General features: G+C 47.7%; 2 protein-coding genes and 1 long non-coding RNA gene across 4 annotated transcripts; 1 reads left to right on the top strand and 2 right to left on the bottom strand.

Moving 5' to 3' along the window:
- Positions 1 to 152: 152 nt before the first annotated feature.
- On the top strand, positions 153 to 19,329 carry LOC149370594 (uncharacterized). 2 transcript variants are annotated; one of them, XM_089583735.1, is made up of 4 exons: positions 153 to 288; positions 15,331 to 15,470; positions 16,138 to 16,334; positions 17,338 to 19,329. In XM_089583735.1, exons 2-4 carry the CDS (start codon positions 15,356 to 15,358, stop codon positions 17,803 to 17,805), a joined length of 780 nt encoding a protein of 259 aa, XP_089439861.1. In that variant the 5' UTR covers positions 153 to 288; positions 15,331 to 15,355; the 3' UTR covers positions 17,806 to 19,329. The 2 variants fall into 2 exon arrangements, with proteins under 2 accessions (XP_089439861.1, XP_089439857.1); XM_089583731.1 differs by lacking the exon at positions 153 to 288 and having other exon boundaries at positions 15,156 to 15,470.
- On the bottom strand, positions 17,496 to 19,661 carry LOC149370593 (uncharacterized). Its single transcript, XM_089583745.1, has 4 exons — positions 19,428 to 19,661; positions 18,890 to 19,101; positions 18,437 to 18,635; positions 17,496 to 17,536 (listed from the first exon to the last, which is right to left on the bottom strand). The coding sequence occupies exons 1-3, from the start codon at positions 19,604 to 19,606 to the stop codon at positions 18,463 to 18,465; spliced, it is 564 nt and encodes a 187-aa protein (XP_089439871.1). The 5' UTR covers positions 19,607 to 19,661; the 3' UTR covers positions 17,496 to 17,536; positions 18,437 to 18,462.
- Positions 19,662 to 19,805: 144 nt separating this feature from the next.
- On the bottom strand, positions 19,806 to 21,544 carry LOC149370592 (uncharacterized). The gene is made up of 3 exons (XR_016285896.1): positions 21,461 to 21,544; positions 21,094 to 21,209; positions 19,806 to 19,867 (listed from the first exon to the last, which is right to left on the bottom strand). It is a non-coding gene; the product is annotated as an uncharacterized LOC149370592 (long non-coding RNA).
- Positions 21,545 to 21,758: the final 214 nt, after the last annotated feature.

The following is a 21,758-nucleotide window of genomic DNA, read 5'->3' as shown; positions in this document are numbered from 1 at the left end:
GCTCTTCCGTTATTTCTCTCTCACTCAGTCTCTATCTCCTCTATCGCGAAGTTGCAGAGCGGCTGGTAACTTCCTCTTTGAGTGGCTTTGCGGCTCTGAGGAGGGTGCACCCGTAGCGGACAGCGAGTGTGCGCGCTGCTGCTGGGGCCATTTGAGTTCGGTATCTCAGTGCTCGTCTCTTAGGTGCGGGGAAACTTTCCAGGCATCTCGCATTGACCTCCCGTCCATGGTGTCAGTGACGAATTCCGATGGGAAGGCCGCGAAGTTTGAGAAAAAAAGATGCTGAATGTACGTAGATCGCCAAGTATTTGCCAGTTTCACGCGTGTGTTTTCCTCCCGCGCTTGTCCTTCGGGAGTGGTGGTGGTGGTGAAAACATTTATTACGAATGAACAGGAGGTATGTTTGGATCAGCCCGTAAGGGACCGATCCTTACAAACACTAGGTGGAGGTCCCTAGTATGGGACCCCAGTGGCGGTTGCCGCCGCCCGGGCGCGCCCGACTAAGGCTTGTTGGGCCTGCAAGTCGTGGCAGCTGAGCAGGGTCGCCTCCCAGTCCTCCCGGGTTGGGTTGGGGATGGGGGGAATAGCGGGGTGGGAGGGGCAGGCCCACACCATGTGATAGGTGTCAGAAGACACTGCACTACAGTGTGGGCAGCTGCCGCTAAAGGAGGGGTCAAAATGTTTTAGCGCTGCCGGGCACAGCAATGTATTGGTGAGAAGGCGGAGAAGGAGCCGCTCATCCGCCTTCTTCAGGCCTTTACATGGGCTAGGGTAAAGGCGATGACAATTTTGATAATATGTTGTAATATCTTTGAATGTATATACTGGATTTAAATCGGGTTCCTGATCGGATGGGGAGGAGAAAACAGCCCGGTGAGAGAGCGCGCGGGCGGCTGCGTCTGCTGCCTCGTTTCCTGCCAACCCCTGATGAGCAGGGGCCCATATGAGGTAACGGTGTGCGGGGTCCGTATCCCGTATGCAATTTTGGTATATTCGATAGGCTAGGGAGTGCAGCCTTGTTCGACGTTCCGACAGGCCCTTCGCGAGTCGGTGATTATGTATTTTGAATTGGAATGTGAGGCCGCGAGAGCGATCGCGACCTCTTCTGCTTGTGTTGCACTGCGGGCTCTGAAAGTCTGGCCGTTAACTGTGTTGCTGTTGTGAACTACCGCGGCCGTGTACCATGTAGTATACACCTGTTTTGTTGCCATAATATCGGGCTACCGCTTCCGCTCGTGCCAGGCGCCGACCATTATGGTCTTCATGCGACATGTTTGCTGGAAGAGGCCGCACGTGGAGGGCACGTCTCCACAGTTCCGGGATGCGAAACCTGTCTTCCATTGGAGGGGTGTGTTGGATATGGAGTCGAGCAAGAAGGCGGCGACCCGACTCCGTTAGCGACAAGCGCGTGTACTGGTTTGTAAGGTGCGCCTCCCGGAGCTCCCGGAAAGTATTCACCACCCCAAGAGCCATAAGCCGGCTGTTTGAAGTAGTGATGGGGAGGTCAAGGGCACGTTTAACAATTTTGCGAAGGATGACCTCAAGGGCGTCCTCCTCTTGTTTCCGTAGGTGGAGATAAGGAGTCGAATAGAGAATTCGACTAGTTACGAAGGCGTTTGCAAGCCGCAAGGCATCCTTACTTCGTAACCCTCCGCGTTTGTTGGAAACCCGGCGGACCATGCGGCCCACCTGGTCCCCCATCTTACGGAGTTTGGCCAATGTAGTGTCTGGCCGCCTGTGTTTGTGGATGTAGAGTCCGAGTACCCGTATCTCATCACTTTCGCCTATGGGACCACTCTCAAGAGAGAGAGATATTTTAGTTGTGCACTTCTGTGAGGGGCGGAGGTGCACAAATTCCTATTTTTGAGGGGAACATTGAAGACCGCAGCGGCGGGCGTAGCGGTCTACTATCGTCGCCGCTGTTTGCAGGCTGGTTTCAATGTCTCCTGTGCTGCCCTGCGTGGCCCACAGAGTGATGTCATCGGCGTACAGGGCGTGCTGCACGCCGGCGACACCACTCAGCTGGGCCGGCAGGTGCATCATGGCCAGATTGAAGAGTCGCTGCTTTCGAGTGCTTGGCATCAAAATTGGCGGGGGCTTAGCTTTGGTGAAGCCTGGTAGGTTGCGAAAGCGCGCAGCGCCTCCAACTGAAGGAACGCAGTGCGCCGCGTCTACAGGTCACGCGTGGCTACCGGCCGGCGCTGCGCGACGACTGAAAGCGTCTTGGAACCCAGTTCGCCGCGTCTACAGGTCACGCGTGGCTACCGGCTTTTTGATGAAAGGAAATGGCGCAGTAATTCTCTGCCATCTCGGTGGACGCCCTAACCGCATCGTAAAGGCAGGGAGGAACGCCACAACCCGTTCGGCGCGATACCTTGTTGTTGCGACTGAAAGGAAGAGAACTTGTAGAACGCCGCCGGGCTCGCCGTTTTGCGGCATAGGCGCGTTGATTAGCCAACCGCTCTTGCCTTTCTTCATCTGTCTCCTCCGCACGGCGCCGGCGTTTGCGCGCAGCACGTCGCCCCAGCGACGCCTTGCATAAAGCCCCTCGATAATTTGAAAGTAGCGACACTCTCCTCCACTCGGGCGTTTTCCTCCTCGATTATCCTCGCCCGCCGGCTGCGCGCGCTGCACACGGCACGCTTTTTTGGCCATCGCTCGCTCGCCGTCCAGGCAGTTGGCTGACACATGCGCGCGCTCTTAAGTTCGCGCTTTTTCCACGCTCTGTTATTGAATAAAAACACGAGAAAGACATGCGACACGCGTGACTACCACGAGCCACATAAATTAGCGTCTCGTACGCCCAATGAAAGTGCCAATTACGAGCGCTTGCGGCACGAACAAAACCACTTGCTGCATACATCTTCCATTCTTTTTTACTTTTCAATACCGTCTGTCTCAACACAGCATAGTATATGAAGCATAATATTTACAATATATTTTAACATTCCTGAATATTTTCTGCATACCAATGTTTAGTTAAATGTAGATTCACTTCGAACTAATTATCGCGGAAGTACAGTTTATGAAGTTGTTCACGAGTGGAGTTTTGAGAAGTGGGATGGTTTGCTGGGAGCAAGCTGGGGCATTTGCTTCGATGGCCGTCCTAAAATGTTTCATTAAGGTTCGGTCTGAGTTTGGCACCACGCAGTGCACATGCAACGGCTTAATCGTTTTTGTAGTTGAGAATTTTCGCGGTGGCTTAAAAACGAATATGAACTTTTCATATAAGCATGAAACGACTTCAGCTCCCGCTGTCGGCGACCTTGAGGTGATGTCGAGCCGAAGCCGAGAGCCAAAGATCCGCGCACCGATTTTCCGTCATCCAAGGAAAGTGTCTGCACCACAAAATTTGGCCCTCTCAACCACAGAAATTTGACCTTGTCCGAATTTCATCAAAATTGGTGTCAAGCTTAATTTTAATATGACCGATTCAATGGTGAGCTCCAAAATTAGGTGGGCTATCCCCAAAATTTGTCTCTCTGGAACCCATAAATTTGATGTCGTCCATATTTGACCAACATAGGGGTCCAACCTAATTTGACTATGGAAACTCAGTGTTGGCTTCCAAATTTAGGTAGACCACCCCCAAAGTTTGGCACACTTGGGCATTTTCCACCCACACTCTATTCCTTTTTAAATACGCTTAAATAGATGCTACGTTAGGAAAGAAAAAAACATAGCAACGACCGTGACAAAACCCAAAAGGAAGTTATAGGTCTTAGCAATTTGGTCAGCCACAGTCAAGGCTATCCTAAAGCAAGTGCCTGACTAATATAAGTCTTGAGTATAAATACAGTCACAATATGACACACAGTTTTTCAGATGCAATGTTTATTACAGATGAGTCGTGTAGTTTTACACCGAAAATATACATAAAAACTACGAATAAGGCAGCTGTGGACATCTGTCACCCGTTGGGTGCAGTACTCAAAACAAAACACAGAAAACAAAAACATACTTAGGGAAATGAAACAGCTCAGATGTAGGCCTATAGTTTTTGAGCGGATGATGTATTCAACAAAAGGCTACACAACCATGCTCAACTAAAGCAATTAATCACAAACTGTAGCAATGAACATACAAAAATGGCATGCAATGGATATTTACAATACTTGAGTACATTCAGGCAACAATGCAAAGCACTGAAGTTATTAAAAAATTAATTATTTATGTGAATGCAATATGAGGTCTTTTCCGAGAATGTGGCATTGATAATCTGGCCTGGTAGAAGCGTAATCGTTCAGCAAAACAACAAATAAGCGTAGGTCGTTAGACAAGTTGCATTCATAAAAAAAAATCTAGGTTAAATCTCGCTCGGGACATGCGCCGCATTACTGCGATGTGCACCATTACCAGAGGTTCGAAAAATTTACCGCACCGCGGATACCGCTGCACGCATACCAACACTTTTGCTTCCACACTTGCTAACACATGCACACACATTGTATGCATCAGCCGCCGCTGTTATATCACGTTGAGCGGAACCATGAAGTGACAACAATAACACCCATAACGACGCAAAATGATCAGTGAATTAAGTGAGGTTGTTGGCTTTGTGATGCGCATGCATGCAGTTTCAGTATACACAGTCGCTTAGAAGAAATGCACAGTTGCTCGCAGAGGTGAGCAGTCTTCGTCGGATTAAAGTTTTCCGATGTTGTGCAGCCGCTTTTTTCTTCTAGTGCTGTCTTTCTTGCCGCTCGGAATCGCGAAAAGAACAAAGGCTTTTTCACGCCGGCTTGTGCACTGAAATGCGCAGCAACTCGGCATAGCGCTGCTCTAAAAGCGCGCGAATAACGCGAAGTGCAAGCGCGCAATGCCAGGGAGCTCGGTCGTAGCAGCGGCGGCTGGCCAAAAAATGGCGCCGACGAAAAATGAAAACACAAAAAGAGCGAACTTTCCGCGCGCTTTTCCCGGAGGCCGCCCGCGGAGCCAATCACCGTTGAGAAAAGCGCCGATGGGAGAGGTGAGAGAGGAGGATCGGCGAGGGTGCGCGGCGCGGCGGCATAGTTCACAGAAAGACGCTACTTTCAAATTATCGAGGGGCTTTAGCCTTGCACAACTCCTCAGACATGACTAAGCGGAGCGCGCCTGCGTCGCCCCGTTTATCCTCTCCTGGCGAGCGCCCTCACGCGGCGGGCCGAGGAGGCCGTCACGTGGTACCCGCAGCGCCGAGCGAAGGAACAACTACGGCCGAACAGACGAGTTGGGGCCCCTGCTCTCCTCTGGTTGTGACGTCACGCTGTCACCTGAGCGAGGGAACGACCTCCACCGACGGCAGAGAAGTGCTAGCAGTATTGCTTTCGCAATAAAATACTAACCGTTCAAGTCACTGCATTTTGATATTTTTTGCGTGAGGAAATGCGCAGAGTATAACCTACCGCTATATACAGGTTGTCCCTGCTAACTTGGAGCAAGATTATAAAAAAATCCTAAGCGTTTTTCAGAACTGAAATCTCATGGATGTTGTTAGGGTTGATCTAAAGTTACAGCACAATTTCTTTCGCTCGTCCTATTTGAATAATTAGTTGAGATAAAAAAATAACTTTTTAAATATAGCTTGAAACGTTCAGGCGTCAGTAGGAAAGTTGTGGAGCTCCACAAATAATGACTTTCTGAGGCACTTCCAACGAGATAGACTTAGCGTGGCAGTTTTTATTTGGGAAAAACGAAAGCGCGCGGAGTTTAAAAAAATAGCAGGTGAAAGCGTCTTCAATGCGCCGCGATTACAGCGCTCTCGTCCGAGCTTTGTAAAAACCATCACTCGGTTCGCGCCAAGATCCCAACAAGCAAAGACGCATATAACGAGCTTGATCCCGTCGTGTGAATTATGCTGAAAAACGGGAGCCGCGATTTCTTTCAGCTGCCGCCAGTACCCAGTGGCGCTTATCTTGGAACCAAGCACAACGTGAAGCTCTGTCTTAAGCAGCACGAAAGGCGCGAAGCGAGTGATGTTTTTTACAAAGCACAGATGAGAACGCTGCAATCGCGGGGCATTCGGTCGTGCGGAGATTGATTGTAAAACATTTTATTCGCCGGGAAGAGCTTGGCAAGAGGTCGCGTTAAGTGGTCGAGAGTACATAGCCCTCGACGACTTTGTCAGCCCACTCCACCACCAAAACTTGCGTTCTGGGGTCAGAGCTAGCCAGCACGGTCTCCCACCGCTCGAGAGAAGGAGCTGTAACTAGATCATCCGGAGGTGGCTCTATTTTGCAGTCCCACAGGATGTGATCGTAGGTAGCACGTTGGCCACAGTGTTTGCAGTTGGGGTTGTAAAGATCTGGATAAATGTGAGCGAGGAGTGATGGGGTGCGTATCGATCTCGTCTGTAGACGACGCCACGTAACCTCTTGTTCTTTAGTAAGTCTTTTGTCTGGAGGGGGGAAAATTCTCCTCTCTAGTTTAAAATGATTGGTGAGATCATGATATGTGATCATGGAGTCCTTCGTGAAATTCAGGGAGCCAGACTCATCCACTGCCCGGTCGACGAAACCTCGGGCTTTATTGTGGGCTGCTCGTTCCCCGGATTCCCCGAATGGGCTGGGACCCATATCAATTCGGAATAATTTGGTGAGAATTTGGTTGCGTTAAGGATTCTAAGGGAGGTGTTTGTAATTCGTCCTTTAGCGAAATTATTGATACCCATTTTGTTATCGCTGAAGATGATGCTCCCTTGGGTATGCGCTAGGGCGAGGGCTATAGCCGCCTCTTCTGCCGTTTCAGAGGATTTCGTTTCGATTGTTGCCGAGACGATGTGGTCACCATTCTCGTTCACAACCACAATTGCAAAGGCATTGGTATTTTTGTATTCTGCCGCATCTACATAAAGTGTTCCAGCGCACTGTCTGTATTTGTTATGTAAGGCTTTGGCTCTTGCTTGTCTTCTACCCTCATGGTGTAAGGGGTGCATGTTTTTGGGGAGTGGTTTGATTAGTAGGGCCGTCCTATAGTCGCGGGGTAAGTCTACTTTAGCATCGTTATTCGTAGGTTGAAAGTTAATTCCGAGCCTGGTAAGAATACTCCTGCCAGTTCTGGAATTGGCTAATCGCGCTGTTTGAGCCATTAAATGGGCTTCTTTCAGTTCATTGTAGGTGTTATGTATTCCTAACCTCATAAGCCTTTCGGTTGAGGCATTTAGTGGGAGTCCTAACGCAGCCTTATAGGCCTGCCGTATCATACTATCCAATTTGTCCTTTTCTGCTTTCGAAAATTTGAGATAAGGGGTGGCATAGAGTATCCTGCTTAGCGCAAAGGCCTGCACTAGTCGGCATAAATCTCTTTCCCTCACCCCTTGTCTGCGGTTAGCTATGCGGCGGATTAATCGCGCCGTCGCTTCTACCGTGCGTTTTAGCTTAGTTAGTGTGTCAGTATTCTTTCCATTTGTTTGTAAATACAACCCCAGTATTCCCATGATCTGTACCTCTTTGACAGATCGTCCATTAACATAGACGTTTATTTGCGGGGGGGATGTTGTGGTACGCCTACCTCTTTGTTTACGACGGATCATGAAGAGTTCAGATTTTTGCTCAGAACAAGTGAGGCCGGATTCCCATGCGCATGCCTCAATGATGTCCACTGCTGCTTGGAGTGTGTCTTCTATGTAGCCTTCGCATCCTTTGGTTACCCAAAGTGTGATATCATCTGCATAGAACGTGTGATGTAGGTCTGGTATTTGTGCCAGTTTGGGGGGGAATTTTGATGAGGGAGAGGTTAAAAAGGAAAGGGGACAGGACGGAGCCCTGTGGCGTTCCTTTACTTCCTAGTGTGATTGGGGCAGACTCTATTGTTCCGACCGTTATCACTGCTGTTCTGTTAGTGAGGAAGGATCGGATGTAGTTGTACGTCCTTTCTCCGGGGTTGATTTCTGACAAGTTTGTCAAAATGGCTTTGTGGGTGACGTTGTCGAAAGCTTTAACAAGGTCTAAACCCAATATTGCTTTCGTTCCTGTTCCCTCGTCAGCTTCAATTATGTCCTTGTTAAGCTGCAAGAGTATGTCCTGGGTAGATAGTTGGGCCCTGAATCCTAACATTGTTTCAGGTAGGAGGTTCATGTCCTCCGCATAGTTTTGGAGCCTATTGAGGATGACATGCTCCATGAGTTTGCCTAGGCATGATGTTAATGAAATTGGGCGTAGATTCTCAGTGCTGAGTTTCTTACCCGCTTTAGGAATAAATGTGATTTTCGCGTGTTTCCACTCTGGTGGTATGTTGCCTGCATGCCAGTATTTGTTCATAAGGTCTGTAACCGCCGCGATCGACGTTGCGTCTAAGTTCCTGAGAGTCTTATTTGTTACTTTGTCTGGTCCTGCCGCAGATGTTGTCCGCAGTTTTCCAATTGCGTACCAGACCTCTGCGTCTGTGATGTCTGCGTCTAAATTTGGATTAGGAGTCCCCCGGTAGTCTGGTTGAGTGGTACCATCATCCGTGTTTAGATAACGTTCTGCTAGCTCTTTGATTAGGTCTTCAGTTGTACCCTCATATTTATGTATGAGTCTGTACAGTTGACTTTGTTGCACGGGACGTGTTTGTTCTGGGTCGAGCAGGTGTCTTAGAAGATGCCATGTCTTCTTATTTCCGAGCTGCCCATTGACGCTTTCACATATTTGGTTCCATTGTTGTTTTTGGAGAGTAAGTGTATGTTCCTCGATTCGCCTCTCGATTTCAGCGATCTTTTTGCGTAGTCGCTTGTTGTGTTTTTGCTTCTTCCAGCGTTTTTGGAGGCCTTTTTGTGCCTGCCACAGGTGTAACAGTTTTGAGTCTGCAATCTGCTCCTCCTTCTCAACTGGCACCACAACGCTAGTGGAGCTGACATCCTCATTCAGGGAGATAACCCAGCCGCTAAGGTTAGAGATCTCCTTTGGAGCTGTTTTGTCGCGAAGTTGCCTGAACTTGTCCCAATCCGTGGTTCGTATTTCTTTTGCTTTGTTTTTAAGTTTTGTCGTGGGGAAGGTGATGCTAAGGATGAAGTGATCACTACCAAGGTTTTGCCCGGTGTTGACCCACTTTGCGTCCTTGACGTTTTTAGAGAGGGATAAGTCTGGAGATGTGTCTACACATACACTGTTACCCATGCGTGTGTGGTCGCTCGGGTTGTTTAGCGTTGTGAGCCCTAGTGACTGTATGATTTGCCAGAGCAGGTTCCCTTTCGGAGTTGCTTTGGTATATCCCCATGCTGGGTGTTGAGCGTTGAAGTCTCCCACAATTATTAGTTGAGCCCTAGCAGCCAGCTTTACTGTGTTTATCAACAAGTGTGGGAGTCCATTGCCTTTGTTTCTGGGTGGGTTGTATACATTAAGGATGAAGAGATTTGAGTCTCCTTTTTGCCTTGGTGCTATTTCAAGTAGGGTGTAATCTTCTTCCGAATCATTTATAAAATGTTGAATTGCGGTGATATTTCTATGCACCAGAGTGGCTGTGAAGGAGCCGGCTGCGTTACTAGTATCATAATGAGGTGGCAGATATGCTTTATAGCCTGGCAGTGTAGCCCTGCCGCTAGCTTCTTGCAATGCAATCACGTCTGGGGTTGGAACAGACGGTGCTTGTTGGATGTGGAGCTGCAAGTGGGCCCGCTTGCGGCGGAAGCCTCTGCAGTTCCATTGCCAAATTTCAAATTTTTGGCGTGGTGCCATGTTGGGCTATAGATGGTTGTGGCGTCGTGGACAGATCCAAGATGGGGGGTAGGCGGGCCTCGATAGTTGTAAGCCTATCCATTATTTGCTGCATGCACGTGGCTATTTGGGATACCTGTCCCTCTAGTGTTGCAAAGCGAATATCTATCTCTGCAAATTTGGTAGTAACGAGGCCTTGGAAGGTTGCTTGTTCTGTTGATATAGCGCTAGTTCTCTCTGACAGAGTATTGATGTCTGCCCTGAGTTTGGTAGGCGCTTTCGACGGCTGCGGGGTGTCGGCTTCCGAAGCCTCGGCCTTTTTTTTTGGATTCCTCGCCTTCTTTTGTAGGAAGCGGTCTTTTAGTTGCTATTCTGGCGTCTGTGTCCGTCGCGTTATGGGCCGAAGACTGGGACGCGGTGGAGGGAGTGTGGCAAATGGCGTCTGTTTCCGTCGCATTATTGGTCGAAGCCTGGGACGCGGTGGGTGGCGTTCTAGCCGCAGTGGCATTATGTACCTGATGCGCTTGTAACAGGCGTTTAATGTCAGCCAACTCTTTTTTAAGGCTGGCAATTTCTCTGTCTCGGGATTGTAGTTGGATCTGAAATTCCTTCTCTCGAGCGCCAATAGATTGGGAGGCCTCTGTTGGCCAGCTCACCTTTTTGTTGGAGCGACTATCGCTGCGTCCGCGGCTCGAGCTTCGCTTGTCGTTCCCTGCAGGGTTCCCCAGGGGCGGGAAGGAGCTGGAGTTGTTCCGGCTGTGGCTGCCTCCTTTTCCGGTAGCACCGTGTTCCTTCTTCCTGGGCCTAGACTGGTGTCCGTGTAGTGATGAGTCGTTGTCCCCTTGCTTGGGTGCCTGGTTGCCATGGGGCGTTCCTTGTTTGCTCTTGTTGATCAGCCGGAATTTGCAGTTCCGGCTGCCTGTGTTGTGGCCCCCGTTGCAGACGATGCAGACGGGTTGGCAGGTTGGCTGTTCTCCCTCAGGTGGAGGCGAGTGATTTTCTCCGCAGCGGCGGCAAAGGTTCGTTGTAGGTTTGTAGCAGACGTCGGCCCGGTGTCCTACCCTCCTGCAGTTGTAGCATACTTCATGTTGCTCCCTGAAGGGGTGGACCCGAAAGACGCCGCACTGATAGATTACTTGGCTGGGTAGCTTCTTTCCAAAAAAGGTGATTTGTATTGTTCTGGACTGTCCGATCCTTCGGGCATCCACAACTTCTATTCCTTCGTTTCTGTTTCCGAAGCCTTGGCGGACCGCTTCGGGCGAGTCTCCCGCGTAGGCGTTGCAAATGACCCCTTTTACCGAGTCTTCGGGCGCCGCCACGTACGACGTAACGTTGTAGGTTTGACCTTGGAGGTTCAGTTTTTCAATCTTGGCGTATGCAGTCGCCCGTTGACGATCGGGCGTGCATAGCGTGAAGGTGTTGTTGGCCGTATTGACTCTGATAATGTCTTCATTCTTCACCGTATCATACGGCAGCCGGGACACCTCGCAGGCGCAGAAGAGTAGTAGTCCGGGCGCAAAGTCCCTCAGATTCCAGCCTTGTGGTCGGCAGACGATTTTGTAGTCATCGGTCGGTAAGCGCGGGAGAAGTGCTTTCTTGCTGATTGCAAGTAGCTTTTTCCCGTTCTTTCGCGATGGAAAATTGGAATTAGACTTGCCTTGGCCGTGCCCCTGCGCAGGCTCGTCGTCGGTTGATGCGGGCCCTTTATTCTTCAGGCCTCGTTGTCGGTCGCGGTACCGAAGAATGGTTTCCCATTTTCCGTCCTCGAGCTCCGACGCTGATATTTTCTCGCCTTCCACGGCGTACTCCATCTTTGCAGGTCCCTGGGAGCTCAGTTCCCGGCGGAGAGGTGACGAGCTAGGTCGAGCTCGATGGCTAGGCCGGCAGTCAGCCGGCAATATGCCTAGGTGTCCGTAGATTGGCAAAATCCGGCTTCAGCAGGCACTGGACAATGGCCCGGATGTCGTCCAAAATATTCGAGCCCGAAGGCTGACTCTTTCTGCCGAAAAGTGGCTTCGAGGCGGGAGCCCATGCGAGACACGTCAGCACAGCTCCGTCCTCTTCCTCTTCCTCCCGTGCGGAGTGAGCTGTCACGTGGTGTTTTTAAACTCCGCGCGCTTATGTTTTTCCCGATAAAACGGCCACGCTAAGTCTATCTCGTTGACAGTGCCTGAGTTGGACATTGTATGTGGAGCTCCAGAAATTTCCTACTGACGCCTGAACGTTTCAAGCTATAGTTAAAAAGTTAATTTATTTATCTCGACTAATTATTCAAATAGGACGGGCGAAAAAATGGTACTGCAACTTTAGATAAACCTTAACAACATCCACGGGATTTCAGTTCTGAAGAACGCTTAGTTTTTTTCAAAATCTTGGTCCAAGTTAGTTGGGACATCGTGTATAGCCTTCATTGATTACGAGAAAGCATTTGACTCAGTGGAAACCTCAGCGGTCATGCAGGCATTGCGGAATCAGGGTGCAGAAGAGTGTTATGCGCAAATATTGGTATATATCTAAAACGACTGCACAGCTCCGTAGTCCTCCATAAAATCAGCAATAAAACTCCAAAAAGGAAGGGTGTCAGGCAGGGAGACACGATCTCGCCAATGCAGTTCACCGTCTGTTTACAGGAGGTATTCCGAGGCCTGAATTGGGAACAGGTGGCGATAATAGATCGCCTTGCTAAGGCACTCAGGACATGAACTGCCAAGCATGATCAATGAGTTAAAGGGAAACTGCATAGGTTTTAGAAATCAGCGAGCTTAAGAGGGTCGAATGTGTGAAACTTGGAGGTAAAGTATGCGAAGTCTCTTTGGGCAAGCACTTGAAATAGTGAAGAAATCGCCTATTAAAATCCGGACGCCCTTCAAGCTTCTCCGCAGCTCACAACGCCAAGTGGGGGGGGGGGGGGGGCGCATGATGACGTCATCGAAGGTATCGGTACATTTCCAATGCACAAATGCCTGCTTTGAAAGAAAAAAACCAATGCCACCGAAGGCGAACCCTGCCGAGAGTTGTGTGGCAGCGTCTAATACGTGAGGGCAGGATGTGGCTGACGACAGCGGTAATTTGAAATCATACTTTCCATGACGTCACGCTGAGTTTTCCTGCACTCCTCCATTGCATTGAGGAGAAGCGCAAAATTCAATCGTCGATTACGTCACTATTTTAGGCGCTAGTGCAAAAACACTTGGCATGCTTTACCTACAGCTTACATAGATTTGAATCCTTGAATATCGCGAAATTTTCAAAAAGTGCTGCAGCTGCCCTTTAAACAAGCAGAGCAGAACGGTGGGCCTGGAAATTAACATGCAGAAAACCAAAGTAATGTTCAACAGTCTCGCAAGGGAACAGCAGTTCATTTGTAGCGAGGTGCTGGAAGTGGTAAGCGAATTCTTCTATTGAGGGCAGGTAGTGGCCACTGATCCGGATCATATAAGGGAAATAAGTAGTGGAATGAGAACGGGGTAGAGCGCATATGGCAGGTTCTCTCAGATTGTCAATGGCAGTTCACCAATATCCCTCAATAGAAAAGTATATAACAGCTGTATCTCACCGGTACTCACCTATGAGGAAGAAACGTGGAGGCTAACAAAGCGGGTTCAGCTTGAGTTAAATACAACGCAGCGAGCTATGGAAATAAAAATGATAGGTGTACCATTAAGAGATCGGAAGGGGGCGGAGTGGGTGAGGGAACAAACGCGGGTTAATGATATCCTAGACGAAATCCAAAGGAAGAAATGGGCTTGGGCAGGGCATGTAATGCGAAGGCTAGATAACCGCTGGTTCTTAAGGGTAACGGAGTGTATTCCAAGAGACGGCAAGCGTAGCAGGGGGCGGCAGCAATTTAGGTGGGCAGATGAGATTAAGTTTGCGGGGATAGGGTGGCTGTAACTGGCAAAGGACCGGGTTAATTGGAGAGACATGGGAGAGGTCTTTGCCATGCGGCAGGAGGGAGACAATAATTTTGTTCGTCGCGAAAAGAAAGAAAATGCAGCAGGCGTTCCTTCATCCGCATTTAACAACGTTAAACGAGGGTAGAAAGAGGGAGAAATGCAGGGGCGCTGCTCAGAGCCAATCAACTCTGAAACCTCCAGCTTCATGGCGACCAGCTGGCATCCTTCAAAGCGCGCCGAAATACTGGTACACAGGCCACCAAAATGCGGCCCCGATTGTCTCGGATCGAGCCTGGAACGCCAAAACCCCTGAGCCACTAAAGCCGGCGAATTTCAATGGGGTTGGGCAACGGGGAAGAAGCGATATCTAGTTGACTCCTCAGTTCAAAACTATTTATCAGTTCCCGCATTAACGACGTTTCCTGAACGGAACTTTTTTTTTTTTTTGCTACTCCGAAAGTCAAAGCGCTCCCTTTAGCCACAGTCTGCATGAAAACGCATACTGTTTTTTCTCTGCAATCTGAAAAGAGTATTCTGTAGGTGTTCGGGAATAATGATTGCTGAGTTGTCTATTTGGTCATTCCTGCAATCCCTTGTGCTCCCGTAAGATTTCGGGGCCTTGGCCTCAGTGCATTCAGGCAAATCCGTAACATTGAAACATTGAAGAGGCCCGCTTATCACGTTTCCAAATATCAGTTAACGGTTTATCACTTACGAAACTCACTTCGTCTTGAGGAGATCTTTGGACACTGTTCTTATGTGCACTGTACACCATGCTGTAATAGTCTGCGGTGTCCGGAGCCCGCACAAATTGCACATGCTGCAGCCTTGGCGTTATCAGAGCGACAATGTTTTAGGATGTACGTGCAAGGTTTTATGAAGTGTTCGGCACCCCCACTTCACTCACATGACACTGTCATGTACTCTGGCACCCCATGCTTAAATGACGGCCATAACCTGGACATGTCCTAATGGGGCAAAGCGAACAAATTTGGGCAGCGGTTCAACTCTGCCGGACTGAGTTCCACGACGCGAAAGCTCCATAAGCAAGCAATGTCTGCCGGATGGTCAGAAGCGGCTTGCCGCACTGTTTGAAGATGTGGTTCACTATACGTGCGCTCAGCGCGCTCTCCTTCTAGTCACACTGCGGGAACACAACAACGACATGAACCAAACATGTTCGCAAACGAGCCGTCAACAAGTCGCCCAACCAACTCGTCCCACAACTTCTTGTCACACTGCACGAACGGCAGGGAAACGAGACAGGTTGCTGGGATGTTCCCTCGGTATGACAGCTTCCGGGAACCGGAACAACAAACAAACAGCGTTCGTGGACCCTGTTGGCGCTGTTCGCCGGCCGGGCGAATTTCCTGGCGACACCGCACGAACAAACCAAGCACTTTGAGGTGATTAACCGCTTTTGTGCCTTTCGTGCTTGGAAACGTCGTTTTCGAAGTGCAAACATGGGCATTTTTTTCAGAAGGTCGTGGTTTTTTTTCGTCGCAATGGTATCTGCCGCGTACGGCGTCTTGCAGGCGGGCGCATGCAGACGGGGAGGCTGCCGTGGCAACCACCGGCTGGCGGATGCCACCGCCGTGGAGAAGCACATTTCCCCGTCGCATTCTTGAGAGCAGTGACGAATGCGGCTTTGTAGGGAGCCAAAAGGAATGTCTTGTGCCGTGTGTAGAGCCTACCTCGGCCGCGAGCACTAGCAGTTTCTTGACGGGGTTGTGCGCGAGATAGCACCACTCGAGCAGCTAGCAGCCGCGACAGCAGACGAGTGTGCCACTTGCTCCCGCAAACATGCTGCCGTCGTTCTCCAGCCGCCAGGAAACTGACTTGATCGGGATGGTTGAAGAGAGGAGATATTTATGGGATATCACGGACCCAAAATACCATCGGCGTGATTGGAAAGAGTCTGCTTATCAAGAGATCGCTACCAAATTGGGACCGGACTTCACAGGTGAGCGCGAGTTGCCTGTCCTGCTACTTTTGAACGTGAGATGAACAAGAAGGCAGCGCTGTAACCCCCCCCCCCCCTATGAAATAGCAATCAGAATAATTTAACTGAGTTCCAGTTTCATTGCAAGAATGATATGTATAATTATGCATTTTTTCACTCTGACAGGGTGGAACAAAGTTAATGAATCTGTCAAGATTGTGGCGTGATTTGTACTGATGTGTACTTAAGGTGACACGTCTCCAATTATTCTTCAATTGGGCAAAAAGCCGGCCGGGGTGGCAATGCATCGTGGAACAGCAGCGCAAAATACGGAATGAATGCATTGAAGTAGACACAGGACGCAAAAAGCAAACGCATGTAGCCCCTGTTTAATTCTGTGTTGCGTTTTTTGCGCTGGTCTTGCACATTTATCAAGCTGGTTACAATTGTAATTGTTCGGTTTTGCCTTGTATCGTACCATTTCTGATTCGTATTTTTGGCATGATACGATTTTTTTTAGCCCTCTTATTTTTTTTCTAATGTAAATGTGCAGACCCCACTCTGCTACAACTGGAACCTGTAGTTAGCAGTACTGTAGATAAACAAAATTAGGTGTGGTGTCGGCTGGCCATCGTTGTGTCTATTGTTCTTCAAGATTTCTAAAGAGGTGATGCCTTATTTTTTGCAGCCGCAGCAGTCAAGGCGAGGTTTTCAAACCTGCGCTCGCAGTTCCAGCGCGAAAACCGCAAAGTTAAAGCGAGCGAAAAATCAGGAGCCGGACAGGAGGATATCTATGTGCCACGATGGGTCCACTACGCGGAACTCCTATTTCTGCTGAGTGGATGCCCGAAGCGTGACAGTCGGTCAAATATGGCATCGGCAAATGTAAGTCACAACTTTGCGCTTCAGTGAAGCCAGTTTTCTTGGGCACTGCACTCTGCCTGGGAAATAAACACTTTCCATATTTGTGCATGGATGTCTAGGCGTGCCTCTTCCACTCAGTCCCTTTATTTGGTAATGTTATTCCTCTTCAGCGACATTCTGTGAATAGCGTACCTACTATATTGTAGCTTATTTTCGCTTAATAAAAGAGCCCTACATTCATTGTGTACAGGCCCAGCTGTAGAAATATTTCGAAACTTTTTATGTTGGCAATCTTTTTCATTGCGACAACTTAAGTTTGATGGCCCATATTTTCTACAAAATCAAGCATGATTTCATTTATTTCTGCATTACTTACCTTTCCAGGAATATAGCATATTATTTACATGTGGTTTCCCTATCCACTACAAGATCTAGAGCTAACTATTTAATAAAGGTCAGGTAGCCACATATTGCAACCCTGTGTAAGGTGTACCAATCTCTTGTAGCAACTGCACAACAAAGTACCAGTTTGTTTGTCTTTAGTAAAACTGAAGATTTTTTTATCCTCTCTATAATCTTAATCAATGCCAGAAATTGTTGACATTGTGCGGATTAATTTGCGTTATTCTGTTATACTGTTTATTTTAATAATGCTGTATTTTCAGAGCCTCTTTCATTTTCCTATTCTGCTGTATTTATTTTGAAAATTGTTTTGCTTGCTACTGAATAATATGGTAACACCTTAAATTTTTTTTCACTGCACTGTGCAAACATTCTAAAAGTGTTTTGTCATGTGTTTTTCCCGCTCTGCCTCTGGTGTCACAATATGTAATCCGGGTTGTAGGTCTCATCAAGAGGCATACTTCGTCTCCGTTCTTTAGCCCATCCTCTTGGCCGTATTGTATAATATGGTGATATAAAATAAATACTTCCACTACTAGCCCAAACAAAAATAAACAATTCAGCAAGCTGGAAGGAATAGAATGAAAGTGAAACTCTGCGCTATTTCTGCTTTATTTCACAGTCGCAGGTTGAAAAACAGAATGAAGAATCCGGATCAACAGAGAGTGCTCAGTTGCGCTTCGATGAGACGCAGCAGCCTGTTGACAACATAGAAGATGAGACAGTAGGCACTGCGGTCATGGTGAACGATGGGCCTGCAGACAACGGCTGCACTTCAAGGGGCGCTTCAGCCACTCCACCCATTGTTCATCGGAGAGAGCCTGCCAAAAGAAAGCAGGAGGAAAGTTGTGGCAGCGAAAAGAAGCTACTTCTAGAAGCAGCAGTGCATGCTTTAAATAAGTCTGCGAGTGCCGCTCGGCAAAAAGATGAGTGCGACGATTTTGCCGCAACTATGGCCAATGCACTGCGGCAGGTGCCTGAAGGGCCGCACAGACAAATGGCCTACTTAGCAGGATATAATGCCATTGTAAAGCATAGCATGGCACTTCATAACACACAAGTAGAAGTTATACAGGAAGCAGATGAATGATCAGGGACGTAGGCTGAGTGCAGACTCAAACAAAATTCACACGTGCCTAATTTAATACGGTGTTGTGTGTTATAATTGTTCTGCAACCAAAATTAAAATTGAAGTAATGTCATCAGATGTTATGGTATGTCATTTTGTTGTGTGAAGTGAGTCATTTTTATGTCAGTGCATGTCGTATGTGCGTAATTTATGTAAATTCAACAGAGGTGTGGAAGAAGCATGCAGTGCTTTGGGACAATGTGTATTATTTTACCCATCTTTGATTTCCTTTTGTGATGTTAGTATAGAGATAGTGATTTTGTAAGTCTCTTTTCATGAAATGCAAAGCAGATACTTAGTTTACATAGCCTTGTACCAAAAGATTATTCTTGGAGATGATTAATTTTTGCCCATCTTGTTGTGCTACTGTTGCAGCCAGGGCAACGCAGCTTACTCAACCAACTTTCCTGCCATAAGCATGCCTCCCTAAGCTGCGCTCTGTTTTCTGAATAAACCAATAGTTAAAAAAACATACTTTGAGCATTGCATAAAGCTACATTTCCACTACACTGCATGGTGAATGAAGAGCAAAAAAGTGGAGCAAACGCATCATAGTCAGGCTGTCAAGGCACAACAAGAACGTGCAACTTACGCCTTCATTGTGGCAGAAGCTCCTGATTAGGCAACGAGGCGCCACTGCCAGCTGACCTGTCCTTCGTTCACAAAGTACTCCGTGTACGTATCCCGGACAGCCTTGGCATTGACGGAGTGGTTGCTTCCAACTCTTGGGAGCTGGCTCATGGCTCCAGATGGGCTCACACCATCCCTCCAAGAGCCATTGCGTACGTGCCCTATGTATCAGATAGCAGCACCATACATGCGAAAAATTAACTCTTGGTTATAATAATAGATTTGTATCAGTCAAGAGAGAGGCCCATAGGCTTGAACGTTTCATGAAAAGCCTTGCAGAAATTTTCTCTGAGCCTGTGATCGTCAAGCCATAAGTGCTCTTGTAATCATTTTAGTGTGTGCCACATGCACTGCATTAGATAGCTCTGTGTTTCAGGCTTTCACATCATGTACAGCAGTTTCAAAACACACATACCTGTCAAAACGTCCTCTACATCCACACTGTCTTGAGGGGTGTAAAGTTGCCGAGTGGTTTTCTTCGAGCGTAAGTAATTGTGCAGTGCTAGTGTAGCAAACACAATGTCTTCCGCTCGCTCAGGAGAGTGTCGAAGTGGGGCGCGGAAAATTTGCCAGCGGTTTGCAAGCACTCCAAAAGCATTTTCCGCTGTCCGTCGAGCGCGGGAAAGTCTGAAAGGGATCGCAAAAATAGAAATAAGGCAACGCTGACTGGTGGTCTGCTACCAAGTTCTGAAGTTGTTTGCAAGCATTCATGGGTACTTATTCATGTTAAATAAAAGTTTTGTTATTAATCTACTCCTTTTGTTATTTTCATGTCATCCAAAATAGTATTTGAAGCAAGGCAAGCAGACATTCATGACAAGTCACACAACTGCATAAAACTTAGTGCTGGGTGAATGAATCGCTACGTGACTTTTTTGCGCTGAGCGTGTGCATTAGTTGTGATATTAGTAGCATTGGTTAAATGGCAAGCTAAACTTCAGTACTGTGCTTACCTGTAATTAAAAATTCTTTTCTCCTTGGTCAGCTCACCAGCAGGATATGGCCTCATTAAGTAGTGTTTTAGGCCAAAACCCTCATCACCAACGATGACATATGGTGCTGTCCTTTTGGAGAGCGGCAGGACTTCAGCACAGGGCAGCGGTGATGGCTGCACCTCCAAGGCCTTTTTCATCTCGCATTCGCTCCAGACTCCGCTGTCATTTAGTCGGCCATTACGGCCAACATCAGCAAACACAAAATTTAGCTTTGCATCCACCAGTGCCATAAGCACAATGCTAAAGAATCCCTTGTAGTTTCGGTATTGCGCACCGGAGTTGGCTGGTGGATTTATAGCTATGTGCTTCCCATCCAGAGCTCCGATGTAGTGTGGAAATTGCCATAAGTCTTGAAAGCCCTGTGCTATGGCTTTCCACTCCTCGGGGCGGCTAGGAACCTGTAAGAGACATTTTGCTGGTCGTTCATATTCCACAGCAGAATTCTCAGCTGTGGGACACAGTGAATAAGTCTAGCGGTTCAATTTTTCTGCGTGCCACCTGGAAGGTCGGTGGAGATTGGTTGCTTTATTAAAGCCAAGTGAGGTCCCATAAGCGCCACGCCTACAAGTGATCAAGTTGAACCTTTTTGAGCTGACAAACCACAGAGGATGCCGCTACACTTTTATGATTTCTTATTACCTCTACTAATAAGTGTATTGAAGCGTAAGGTTAGATAATTATTTGGAATGGCAGAATTTTAACTTTGCATTAAATTATCACAAAAATATATCAATACACTAACAAATTGCTCCATATAAAATTTTGATCAAATTATTCTGTATAACCAAAACATCTCATGTAGATTAATTTCAAAACAATACCAGATGATCTTTTTAAAGTTTACAGATTTTTATTTTCAGAAACTGTGACAGCTACGTCAGTGCTGTTTGTTTAAGTGGACTGTACAGCAAGGCAGGCATGTACGTGATAGACCCCAATAATTATTTGCCTAAAAAACAATAAAATTCTTAATTTTTACTTTATGAGAAGAGATTATGTTGCAGAATTGAAGGCCGTCAACATGTATAGTGAGCCCAGTATATTTTCTTTATCGGCAATGTGGTTCAAAATATGAAACGCCAAAAAATACGCACCTCAAAGCTATTGAATTGGCTTTCCCACGTTGCACATTTATAAAATGGGGGCGATAGCATTTTGAATGCTGCAAATAGAGACGCACTTTGTGTATCTTACAGCGTAGAACCAGTTAACAGGATTTCGGTGGCAGTACTACGCACAGTGACTTAGTATAGGCAACTGACACAGCTTTGAAATGCACAATTTTGACTTTCTAAGCTCTCCTGTCTTCTCCCTGTCCTTTTATTCCCGCTAGCACTAATAAAACCACTAATAATATTAATTCTGAAACTTTGAAGCACATTTCCGATAAAACTGCAAAAACTGCACATCTTCGACGTTGACGGCCTTGACTCTTGCCCCCCAAAAATCTCTTGCCCCCCAAAAATCAAAACTAGAAAGTTGATGAGTTCATTTTAGCTACAGAATTAATCTCCAAAGAACGCACCGACGTGTCACTCAGTTCTTAAAACAAAAAATTGTTTAGAAGTCACACTGTATAGTCTCACTTCAGTCGCAGAGCCGATAAATTGCACCATTTACATACCTTCAAGAAATCCTCCTTGAGTTCGGCATATATGGCCTTGCACACATCTTGCACAATCCCAGAGACTGTGTTGTGTTTCCTTCTGAACTGCCACTGTATGGACATTTGACTGTCTCCTGAAAACGAGGTCAAAGATCAACAAATTAGCTGAGATGTATTCATAGAACAGATAGATAAGGACAGAACACACGCAAAATTAGTTTTGCGCTCATGCCTACTCATGCCACAAGCGGGCACATCGCTTTGGGAGTGTGCACTTCACGTACATACGGCAGCGAACGAGGCTACCTCAGAGAAGAAGCTTTCGTAGCGATCTCCCGAGCATAAGAAACTGCGGCGGACAAAAAATTTTAAGCTAGGAGCTCACCTGTGGCGATGTAGCGCAGTCCAATGGCCAGTCGTTCTGCAGCAGGAATGGCAAGGCGGAAATTCGTGTCCTTTTTTTCGATTGTTGGTCTCATTCGGGCTAAAAGTTCTTCGAACGAGCTGGTGTCCATACGTATCCAGCGGCGGTACCCCTCCGCATCTTCTAGGGCCAACTCTCGCATCAAGTTTTCGAAAGCGCCCTGCTCAGGCGCCCTTCGCAGCCAGCCCATCATCCATTTGGAGCGCGGTTTCTTCTGGGGTGGCGGCTCGTCGTCCGAGTCAGAATCGACGGCGCAGTA

Source organism: Amblyomma mixtum, chromosome 1 (genome assembly GCF_055824585.1).
Source record: "Amblyomma mixtum isolate Tamu chromosome 1, ASM5582458v1, whole genome shotgun sequence".
NCBI lineage: Eukaryota > Metazoa > Arthropoda > Arachnida > Ixodida > Ixodidae > Amblyomma > Amblyomma mixtum.
This window is presented reverse-complemented; position numbering and strand designations above follow the sequence as displayed.